The sequence below is a fragment of the Pungitius pungitius genome, chromosome 9, assembly GCF_949316345.1.
Source record: "Pungitius pungitius chromosome 9, fPunPun2.1, whole genome shotgun sequence".
NCBI lineage: Eukaryota > Metazoa > Chordata > Actinopteri > Perciformes > Gasterosteidae > Pungitius > Pungitius pungitius.
In genome coordinates this window covers 2,732,742-2,745,025 of record NC_084908.1, presented here as the reverse complement: position 1 = coordinate 2,745,025, position 12,284 = coordinate 2,732,742, and the positions used below count along the sequence as shown (strand labels likewise).

The 12,284-nt window shown below is 41.4% G+C and overlaps 1 protein-coding gene across 2 annotated transcripts; it reads left to right on the top strand.

Moving 5' to 3' along the window:
* The first annotated feature begins 1,747 nt into the window (after positions 1–1,747).
* On the top strand, positions 1,748–6,898 carry si:dkey-45d16.4 (scaffold attachment factor B1). 2 transcript variants are annotated; one of them, XM_037473070.2, is made up of 7 exons: positions 1,748–1,928; positions 2,489–2,611; positions 3,335–3,476; positions 3,580–3,688; positions 4,153–4,243; positions 5,052–5,231; positions 5,666–6,898. In XM_037473070.2, the coding sequence occupies exons 1-7, from the start codon at positions 1,892–1,894 to the stop codon at positions 5,791–5,793; spliced, it is 810 nt and encodes a 269-aa protein (XP_037328967.1). In that variant the 5' UTR covers positions 1,748–1,891; the 3' UTR covers positions 5,794–6,898. The 2 variants fall into 2 exon arrangements, with proteins under 2 accessions (XP_037328967.1, XP_037328968.1); XM_037473071.2 differs by having other exon boundaries at positions 1,754–1,928; positions 5,055–5,231; positions 5,666–6,895.
* Positions 6,899–12,284: the final 5,386 nt, after the last annotated feature.

The following is a 12,284-nucleotide window of genomic DNA, read 5'->3' as shown; positions in this document are numbered from 1 at the left end:
AGTGCAACACCAGCGCGTGTAGCGAGTGATGATGATTACGATGACATTCCGAAAAAAGTCATTTTATATACGACGTTCATCTTCTGTCCGAGGACCTCGTGTCGTTTTAAACGGAAAATATGTTTCTCATTCGTATGTGTGGTGTCCCTCGGGGGCCTCTAAAATAAAGCCTGTAAAGATAGCGTGGGGCATTACTGGCTCCTTCGCTTTGAACACTGCTCTGTTGCAGGACCAAACCAGAATTTCCTCTTAGTAAATGAAACAAAAATAATAAAAACTCTGATTGCAGTCACACCTTCCTGCCTCCTTTCTCTCTCTGCCTCCGTTCCTTCCTGCAAACACTCCGTCTGCATCGCTAACAAAGCAACCCGGTGATTATGGCGCGGCGGGCTGCCAGGTGCCCTGCGCGCATCTCGCATTCAATATGTCAGCGTTATTGTGGGGTTATGTCTGTGCTTAAAAAATAAACAGTAAGGAACGAGAGTGTGTGTGTGTGAGCGGTAGTTACATCAGTTACTCTTGGCCCTCGCTCCCTAACTGAAGATCCTTTGCTGAAACATCAGGATGTTACTTTGTTATCACATTTGTTCTAGGTTATATCATTTTGGTGAAGGGCCTATAATATAATAGTTTAGTTAGGGAGCAAAGAAGAATTCCGACATCAACATTATTCTATCATCAAAAGAAGATGTTGGATGAAGAGAAAATCCTTGATCTCTGGCGAATAATTAAAAGAATAAAGTGGAGCAAAAGCAAAGGACAGATAAAAGATAACAGATAAAAGTATCAGCAGGGTCACTGTTACGGGGAGTGAACAGAACCATCCAGAATGATCCATTAAAAAGGTGCAGTGAGGAGGATTCAGGGGTTTCAGCGGTGAGGTGCATTCCAACCAACTCAAACATGCCACGCAAATTAAAAACGAAACCACAGAGGATCCCGTCCCTAAATACACACGGCTTATTCTAAGGTAACGGAAACATTTTTATTTTGACTTGATTGTCCTCTTATTAACTTATTAAAAACATATTATGTGTCAATGAATCCCCCTCCATGCTACACACTGTCCCTTTAATACTCAACAGCCGGTAAATCTCGCTCACTTTTGGAGCAGTTATCTCTTCATTTTAAATGAAAATGAAAGCAATACTACATCTCGGTTCAATGAATTAGTTTGTCTACTGCACACCAATTCTTTACAATAGTAGACGGGCTGTGCATTCTACAAAAAAATACAGTAATACATGAACATCTTGGTATAGGCATGAAGGATGGAGAAGTATTCAGTCCCATAGGTTTGAAATGATGCATAGATGACGCAGATAATGACAAACCGCAGGGATGAAAGGAGGAAATGAATTGTATTCCACAGTCATGGATGCTCATCAGGCAAATGATGTCAAATGTGTATGATTGTTGTCATTTAGCCGAAGGACACCTGGTGGTCAGTTATTGCTGCTAAACACATGTTTCAACAAGACATAAACTACTTTTCAATTGAGCAAAAATAAAGGCAAAAGAAAGAAAATCAGTGGTGGGAGTAAAACTTAGATATGAAGATCAGAGTGAAGGAGAAACATTTAACTTTGGATGATTTTCAGCCACACGACATAAAATACACGTGACTAAATACAACTGGCAGACAATGTGGCCAATGGAATACTCTGTGGAGCCATCCATGGTCTTCTCTGGCCTCATTTAGCAGCAGTTCTCTGGCGCCATCGTGTGGCCACGTGGAGCAGGTGCAACAAACAAGCGGAGCGCGGTCCTCTCCGTTTCGCCAGATTCTGATTCTCCGCCAAGTTGAGCTACACGTCAGTGGGGAACCTGTACTGGTGACCGGACGTGTGCAGCGCGCGTCAGGCGGTTCCCGGATGCACGGAACGGAGACATGGAACGGGTAGCGGTGGAAGTGCCGACCAACAACGGTGAGACGTTGCCGCCTCCACGTCTAACCCGCTCTTTCGACCACGTATCCTAACGCCTCGTGAACGTCCCTCGCGTCGCGTGCGCACGCGCTCCTCCCCCTCTCGCTGTGACGCGTGCTCGGGGATCGACCGCGCGCCGCTGTAGCTTCCGTGGGTGCTATCCCAGCTTTTACAGGCCGTCCGTCTCATGTGTGTGTGTGTGTGTGTCGAGGGGGAAGAAGAGGACTCAGGACAGAGAGGACAGCCACCTGTCGAGGTGGCGCTCCCGGAGCCGCGGGCTGCCGGCTGCTCGCGCTCGTGCACGACACGAGTGGAGCGCAGCGGTGACGGAGCTGCTGTCGTTGGTTCTGCACCTCTCTCCACAGGCCCCCGTTTGTTCCACCTCGTCATGTAGATTCTTTTGCATTCATTTAAACTTTATTGCCATAGCAGAGTCGGCCTACACGTGCTGGGACCAGACAGCACTTTAGCACCTTGTTTAGTAAGTTACAACAACAATATGTTCACGGTTTGCCTTGTTATTTATTTTTATTTTTATTTTTTATTATTTCCAATTTTAGGGTTCTCGCTCGCTGGCCACTCGACGACCCCCCGGAAGCGGCAGGTGCGCTTTTCAGCCCGCCATGACATCATCCTGCTGCGGGAGGTGGTCGCCCGGAACCCCTTTGCCTCCAAAGAGCCAGGTGAGTCCTCTTCTTCCATCCGCTTGACTTAGAGAGCTGCACGATGACCGTCAGCCCTCAAAACAACCCTTAAAACTGGGACACTAGTTGTTATGTCTGTTCTGCTACATGCAATTACTTGTATCATCCCTGTTTAGAGGAGTTGAATGTATTGTACATCTTTTACATTGTTGATTCTGTACACATGACATCCATTGCAGTCTGTCCATCCCGGGAGAGGGGATCCCTCCTCTTGACCTTCTCCCTAAGGTTTCTTCCCTTTTTTCCCCCCATTGAAGGGTTTTTTCATATTTTGGGGAGTTTTTCCTGTGCCGATGTGAGGGTTTCGGGACAGAGGATGTTGCATGTGTACAGACTGTAAAGCCCTCTGAGGCTAATTTGTAATTTGCGATTTTGGGCTATACAAAATAAAATGAATTTAATTGAATGTCACCACTGTTCTTTATACTTGGTTTTACTTTATTTTTAGCATTTTAAAGCATTACAAATAAAATGTATTATGAATATGGACAAAATATCTGTCACTGGAGCCACATTCAACATTTATTCCGGGAATAACTCCAATAACGTCTCATTTTGAGAAGAAATACATCACATAACAAGCAGAGATGAAAGGGTAAACAATGTGGGCTTTAAACGACATACATTTGAGCACAGACACCTGTGTATTACACCCCCCCCCCCCCCCCCACGTGTGTGTGTGAACTCCTTCATCGTCATCAGGGCGGGTGTGGGCCCGCGTGGGGGAGATCATCACCGCGTCGCTCCAGGATGAGAACTTTGAGGTGGATGCCAGGAGGTGTAGGGAGAGGACCATGCTGCTGCTGGACTACTACAAGAAACAAGACTTTCCCAGTCTGCGCCGGTTGGTTAAGTCCCCCTGCGGTTTCACGATTACATAGCTGCATGTGCTCAGATCCAACCCCTAAAAGGTGAATGTGTTTGTGTGTGCTTCATCGTGCGCTCAGATTTGGAACGGAGAGGTTGTACGCTCAAAAGGAAGATCTGCTCCACGAGGTGTTGGAGCTGGAGGCGGAGAAGGGGATGCTGGCCGGCGGCGAGAACTCAAAGTACCAGGTTGGTGATGTGGAAACTTTTAAGTGACACCGGCAGCGCAATAACCTTATTATTACGGGTGGTGTTTTAGTGGCAGGGAGCTGGATCAAAGGCATCACTTCTGAGTTAGAGGGACGATACTGGCTAAAGATTAAACTAAGGTCTGCGATTTATCACAACTGTGAATATGTGAATATATACGAATTTTTCTATAGGGACGATACATAGACATAACAAGAGAACGATACATTTGTGTAAGGAGGTAACTGTAACCGTGGGGTTAAATTGTTTTCCAGGCAAAAAGACTACATGAATATTAAATCCACATATTTTGGTATTTTATCAATATTAGAGAATATATTTTTCTTGGATTGTAAGATGCCATATGTTCGTCTCATCCAATCTCTGCTGTACGTTCTGATGTCACATGTTGGTGGTCAGTACTATTGTTGTGGGGCATATCATTTTGTCCTTCTCTTTGTTAGGAGGACGAACTGAGAAAGCGAGCCATGGAAGAACTAACCCTCCCAGAACAAGACAAACCCAACATCACCATCACACACACACACATTGCAGGTTCGAAAACACCCCACTTGACAGTCACTTGATAGTTGAGGGTTATAAGGAATGTTTCATTTAATATTGGATATATTTCTCAATGGTTTCATCCTGCTGAGAGGCAAATTGCATCCCGTTTGAGTATAAGGTATTACATTACATGTCATTTAGCTGAAGCTTTTATCCACTTTCAATAAGTGCATTTCAACCATAAGGATACAAACCCAGAAGAACAAGAAACAAGAAAGTGAGATTTCATCATGTCAAATAAGCCGATTCACAACTTGCTATGGATAAGCACCATTATTAGTACAATTTAAGTGCTACAATCTGTTAGTGTTTTTAGTCGTGATATAGTCTGAAGAGGTGTGTCTTTAAAAACAGACAGACCTAAATATCTCCCTTGTTCACACCCACATACAAGTTACTTAAAAATGAACACTTACTAATCAAAGGTTATGGGTCAAGACAGACGCGTCTCACTCGTTGCCAATCGGTTCGGTGATTGTCCGTTTTTATATTTCTAGATCTGCCAGTAGCTGACGTCTCAGTTGAACTTGAGAGCATTCATGCTTTTGAGTTGAAAGCGTTTTTTTCTTTTGCGCCTTAGTCTTTGAGTAGTGTGGACGCCAGGCGTAGCAAAAGATGTGCGTTTTGAAGGAATAATGCGGTGCGGATGATGCAATCAGTGAAACATTAACCGGCTTTGGGCCGTGAGTGTACCTCCCCAAAATACACACTGGTCAAGGATTGTTGACATCCCTCAAACCTCGATTTCGCTTTCCCTCCGATGTTGCTCTGTACTGTCACATAATTACGGTCCCAGCAGAACCAGAAGATGCCGGCGAGGAGATGGCAGAGGCGCCCACTGCCAAGAGGCCCTGCCAGTGCTGCTGCCAGACCTACTCTGAGATTCTCAGCTTCCTGGAGAAACGCTCGGAGGCGGAGCAACGCCTACGAGAGGAGGAGCTTTCCCTGCGCAGGGAGGAGCTGGAGATTCAAAGGAGTACGTTTTAATTTGATATCAAATTCAACCCTGAATATGGTTATTTTATCTTCCAACGGGGAACATGTTTTTGTCACACGTAAAATTGTGATTCAAATGTGCCTGTTTAACCGCTAATAATCTTATTTTCATTCTTGTTCAAATCTTCATGAAGTATTCGATAAAGTTAGCCCGATAACCATTCTGAAATGTCACTCCATTTGAACATTATGACAAGTAAAGACAGTTTGCAACCAGGCTAAACTAAATTAAAAGCCATATATCAGCCATTATTGTAAGAATGAATACGTAATTCATGCAATTCGTTGGTGAAGCATTCATAAATGAGACATTTACAAATGTCAACTGAAAAAGTCGTCCATAAACTGCTTTGCTGCCGTCATTCTCGAAGGTCTTTGAACTACAGATTGCATTTCTTTTTTCCTCATTCACAGGTAAGATCTCTCTAGAGAGGGAACGTCTGGCAGCCGAGAGGAAAGAAAGGGAACGGAGATTTGAGCTGGAGAGCCAAGAGAGGCAGGTGATCTTGGACCTTTTGAAAGAAAAGGTGCTAAAAGGCTGAAAAATCTGCAGCCAATGCCAGCTTCTACGAGAAGTTAACGCGTTACATACCATGGAAGAAAAAAAACATAGTTGACCGCTGAAAACGGGGAAAGGAAACCAAGGAAACAGGAAGTGAAAAGACTAATTGCCAATTGCCAGGCAAGTAAATGGTGGGCAGTATTGCGGTGGCTCTCCACATGTATGCAGGAATATACTTTATGTGTGTCTGGTGCAGTGTATGGTGTTTGAAGGCCGCAAAATGTGCATAAACCAGCTGCAGGTAGCTGAGCCGTCCCAGTGGACACCCTCCGACTTGTATTCCTTACGGCCCGGGTGCACAAAGAGTTAAAAAGCGCTGAGACCGCTGGAGTGTGCTCTGAGGGTGTGGTGCTTGTGTGTTCGGTGAGCCATTTACTGACAGACTCCGTTTCTCATCAGTCCTGTTGGCACCGTGTTCTGTTCTGGTGCCAGCATGAAATTAGGAGCTATGAAAAAAGCACCTTATCGTGCAGCTCAAGCTCAAAATGTACCAGGACGATAAAATGTTTTTGTTTAGCAACTTCTTTTGTAGGTATTTTGGTTAAAAGAAGAAGTATAACTATATTTTACTGTGAATCCACTGTGTATTGTTTGGTAGTGATTTATTTATTTTTTACAAACAATACATCGTCCACGTCTATATACGTCCTCAGTTTTATTTGTCTGAAAAAGGTATAGTTAACAGCCATTGGTCTCATATATATGGAATTCATGGAAACGCAGTTTCATTTAATGACATTTGCTCCCGGACTTCTGTATATTTTTTATTAAAAAATGCTATTTTTCTTCAAGTCCACATGACATTTTTAACCTATGCTGTATAAAATGAAACTAAAAAAATAAAAATACATGAGCATCAAAGAATGTGTCCCATTCCTACCCATCAAAGAGCTGATAGTTGAATGATTCCAGGGGTGCTCCCATTAAATTCCTTTTGATCTTTTGTTAATGGCATAACTGTCCACCAAATGTCATTTAGGTAGGTTTCTTTTTTAGATAACCTAGTAAACTACACAAAAACAAGATCAAATAGACTTCATGTACTGTCTGTGAAATTAGATCTTACATATATAATGTGTTCAGTTCATGGGTCGCAGCTCTGTGTGTTGTTGTTCATTGAAATATTACATAATTAATTCAAGGTTTTGCTCTGTTTGCCATAGTGTGAAGTGTTTGATGACAAAATCTAATTATTAAATTCAAGCTGAAGTTGAATTACGAAGCACAGTCATTCTCCACTCAGAGGATTGATGGTTTGATCCCAGACCCCACTAAACCGCGTGTCCAACTTTTGAAAAATGTTTGTTGACGACCTTTTTCGCAAGACGAGACTAAGACGTGACAAAAAACGGATCTTTGAAAATAAAAACTATGACTAAATCCATTCCAACTTTCGTTAACGGGACGAGACAAAAATGTTGGTGGTTGACAAAGTCACAATACTTTTTTTTGAGTGCGATAAGTGGTCGGTTCCTCTGTCAGAACGGCAGGTTGGGTGGTCGGTGGTCGGATCCTTTTTCTGAGCGGCACAAGCCGATCTCAGTTGGGTATTTAGCGGCATGCAAAGTCCATGTACCGTTAAATGAGTATCTTTATGACCATGGGTTTGCCTTAAATGTTCTTTTTTAACTTTATTGAGAATCTGGCACATCACAGCGACTCGCTAAATGCATCTTCCTATCATATTATAGGAACATGGCGATATTCAGAGGCAACGCTAAAACGCTAAAACCCTGGGCCTGAGAAGGCAAGCAAATTTTAATAAGGCTATTAAATGTGACTAAAACTAGACTTAAATGTAATTCTTTTTTGTCGACTAAAACTTAGCTGCCAAAATTAACACTGTTTTAATTTTCTTTAAATGGATAAGCCTGGATTGCTAATTAGCATTAGCTTCTCCGTTAGCTCCCGCCGTCGATGGTGTTCAAAATGTATTCTGTAAATGGAAATCTAACTGAAAACATTCTTATTTCAGAGTCCATCTTACCTAGTGTATTCGTATACTCTTACTAGAGCCATAATTTGCTCTTTTACCACAATAAATGTCTAAAACAACAACAAGGATTATTATTAGCGGCCCCCTTTTCAGACTGCCCCAAACAGCTCTGCTCAAAACGACCCGTTTGGGGTCTTTTTGCTAATGTGCTAGCTAACACCTCTCCTGTGTCATCATGAAATGCAAAAAACAAAAAAGAATAAATATTGGTCCACAAATCTGATTAAATGTAAGGTAATGTAATCCCAATCATTGCACAAAATCTGTAAACCTAAGGGAGAAACTGTAATCCATTTAATTCTTGCGTTCAGAGAGAATGATTTTTATGAAGATGCTTAAGGACAGCCAAGGTGGAGGAGGACGCCGGTTCTTCTACTCCTTCTTCCCAAGACGAGATCAAAGTCAAAAGTCTGAATGTGTAAAAATAAAAAGATCCGATGGTGAAAATGTAAGTTTTGAATCTGAAAATATTAAATCTGCTAACGAAAAATATAATACAGTGAATATAAAAAAATAAATACTAGAAGAATGAAAAATGTATTTTATTTAAAAGATTTCAGTCAAAACATATATATATATATATATATATATATATATATATATATATATATATATATATATATTCAACCCTAAAATACCTTTCATCCATTCATTTTTATTTTGAATACATACAACAAAACAAACTTTCAGGTTCACATTTTTTTTTTCAAATGAACAAAGCTTTTCACCTGAATTTGGCTCCATTCAGCTTGGACATATTCTATTATTATATTCAATATATTAAGATACAGTTAAATTTGCCAAAAAAAATGGAAAATGTAACACTCAAAGTTGGATTTGTCTTGATCAACATACATTTATTGATTGATGGTTACTGTGAAACACGCAAAATGCACTCGTCAGGACAACAGAGCAAAACGAATGTCTTTCTCCTGCTGAGAACTGGATTCATCGACTTATCTTTATACATTTCCCAGGATATTGGACTGTAAAACAATACCCCCTCTGTGGTCACGTGACCGAAGACGAGGGAAATAGAATTTAGGCTAATCTCACTCGAACACGTGCTAGTTAGCTAACATACACATCGCCTACATTTATCAACTGTCGCATCAAAGTTCACATTCTACAACACGTGACATGTTATTTTAGCTTCGTACATGCTTCTAATTTCCACTGACACCAGCTCACCTGTAAAACATGCAAAATACACTCTGAACTGGATTATCACAATTCCTGCAGGAGCTAGCTTGCATAGAGCCACCACCGTTTGTAGCGCGCTGCTGCCACCTGGTGGTAAAGCCGGTGTACTTATTCATGAACGCTTGATGCATTTTTCTTTTATTGATGGTATCTCCTCTGCCTTAAGGTTACTTTTAGCTGAAAGTGCATGGCTTAACTGATTTAATTTGAATATAAAATAACCGGTTAATGTTCTTCTCTCAGCCTGAAATATATCATGCTCTGGAAGAGAAGCATATATTCCTTGATTACGTGAAGAAGATTTTTTTCTCTATTTGAACTGTATGCGTTTTGGGGGTTTTAAGCCATACCGTCATGCGCAGCAGGTTGCTATGCAACAGAAGCAGCGGAGGTAAAACTGATGGCGCAAACCGGAAGTCCCCCCCGTAGGCCAGTTGGCGTATTGGTGTATTGTTGGTGAATCTTGTTCCACGTGTGTCCCTGCGTTTAGTTCCATAGCACATAAAGTGCTACTGTTTTAAAAAAAAGTGACAAACATACTTTTGTGTCCTGATTCTCAGCTGACGAACCTGACAGAAAGAAATTACCAAAATGGAATCAGCAGACTCGTTTCCGGATTACGGAACAGCTACGCTTGGGAAATTCTGAATGTTTAATTTGAGCTTACTTTACCTTTTGATTTTCTGAGAAGTTTTTAATTACGTATTTAATTCAAATAGACAATGACAGGCCAGGGGTCCTCATGAGCTGGCTTGCATTAGAAACAGTACAGTGGTGTAAATTCAAATGTCATTTAATATAATGTCCAAAATGGCGTTCAAGATTTATGAAATTGGATAAATGATTGCTTGAATATAGGTACACCGGGTGAAATAAGTATCGAACACATGAAGAAAGGGAGGTGCAAAAAGGTATGGAAAGCCAAGACAACAGCTGAAAACTATCAGTAATTTAAAAGCAATCCAGACCCTCGTCAGTGCAAATTAGTATCAGCTGGTTCAGTCCCACCTGATGGCCTACAAAAAGGTCTCATCGCTAAGGTGTCACACAAGACACATCCCATGATGGGTAAAAGCAAAGAGCTGTCTCAAGACCGTCATAACCTAATTGTTTCTTAACACAATGATGACATTAGTTATAGGCGCATTTCTAAGCTTCTGAATGATCCAGTGAGCACTGATGGGGCCATAATACGGAAGTGGAAAGACAATTATTTCACCATAAATTTATTTCGACCAGGTGCTTCTCGCAAGATTTCTGACAGAGGAGTGAAAAGAATAATCAGAAGAGTTGTCCAAGAGCCAAGGACCACTCGTGGAGAGCTTCAGAAAGACCTGCAATTAGCAGTTATTGTTGTCTCAAAGCAAACAGTAAATAATGCACTTCACCGCCATGGCCTGAATGCACGCTCACCACGCAAGACTCCATTGCTGAAAATAAGCATGTTGAAGCTCGTTTAAAGTTTGCTGCACAACATTTGAAAAAGCCAGTGAAATACTGGGAGAATGTAGTGTGGTCAGATGAGAGCTAAATTGATCCGTTTGGATGCCATAATACACACCATGTTTTGAGGAAAAATGTCACTGCACATCACCCTAAAAACACCATACCAACAGTGAAGTTTGGAGGTGGGAACATCATGGTGTGGAGGCTGCTTTTCAGCAAATGGTACTGGCAAACTTCACATAATTGAAGAAAAGATGAATGGGCAAATTTACAGAGACATTCTTGACAGATATTTGCTGCCATCTACCAGGATGATGAAGATGAAACGAGGGTGGACATTTCAGCAAGACAATGATCCCAATCACACAGCCAAGGAAACTCTCAACTGGTTTCAAAGAAAGAAAATAAAGCTGCTAGAATGGCCCAGCCAATCACCTGACTTAAATCCCATTGAAAATCTATGGAAAGACCTGAAGATGAAGATTCATAGAAGAGGCCCACGGAACCTTCAAGATTTGAAGACTGGTCCAAAATCCCACCAGAGCTGGTGAAGATTTCATGTCAAAAGCTCTTTTGGAAAAATATTTATTGAGAAAAATGTGACGTGTTCAATACTTATTTCACCCGCTGTATGTCTGTGCTTTTTGACCTGTGTGTGTGTGTGTGTACCTACTCACGTGTCTCATTTCATTAAGCCGTCACTGGAACATAAGTTCTCAGTTTGATACATTTTTTTTGGTTACATAGCATGCATGGTCTATACATATGTTCGTCACGGCATGTTCCGATCATGTGACCAGCATGTCGGTCTGAGTAATCACCAGGTAGCACTCTTCAGCGGTATCGCAGGCTGTTACTGTGCTTCACCATTGTCCACCAACATAAAGGATTTCGTAGCCGTGTATTTTCTCTCTTCATCTACCACATTTTCTAACAAGGCACAAGTCTTCAGTGGCAAAACACATAGCGGTAAAAGATACCCATTGACATGGGATTTGGATGAGGAGGCGAGTCCATGGCGCGTGTGGAGGAAGACACATGCCATGTGTCTGATTAATGCACGCTGTGTAGCAAACAAAGCCAAGATTGTAAATGACTGGTTTACAAGCCATCTGAAATGTTTTTATTGTGTCTTCATTAACACCCCTGCGGGTCCATCAGGTGAGTATCAAGTAGAGTACAGACTTATTTACCTCTATTATCAGGCTAGATGAAGTGCTTGTGGTTGGTGATTTTCATTTGCATATTAATCACAGAACAGATTGTATAGCTACTGAGTTTCTTAATACTGAATCTCTTCATTTAAAGCAACACGTGTCTGGAGCCACTCTCAGGGGTGGACACACTTTGGGCCTTGTGTTCTCTCTATGTAAAAATATGTATGTAAGTGTTGCATAGTGTTGCATTGCAGATGTAAAATATGAATGTAAAAGTTAGTGGGTGAAAAAGAACCGGAAATGGAGATTATGTTCATATCAGAAGAATCAATTAAATGAATAGTCAACAAATAGTAGATATAATGGTCGATGTGGATGATTGTTTAAAAGTTTTTGATAGTAATGATAATCCAAATGTTGCTGTTACAATACTTGTTGTTTTGCACCCTACACTGCTTTGAATCCTGTTCATCTCCCCACTGTGGGACTGATATAACCTTATTACCGATTACCATTTTTTTTTAAGAGCCTACTACTTTTTCTACCGTAACAACTGTAGTCCCCAAACCAAAGGAATGTCAAACTGGCCATTCAATCACAAATGACAGTTGATATATTTACGACAAAAAACACACACTGCAACACTACTTGGTCGTTGCGCATTAACTT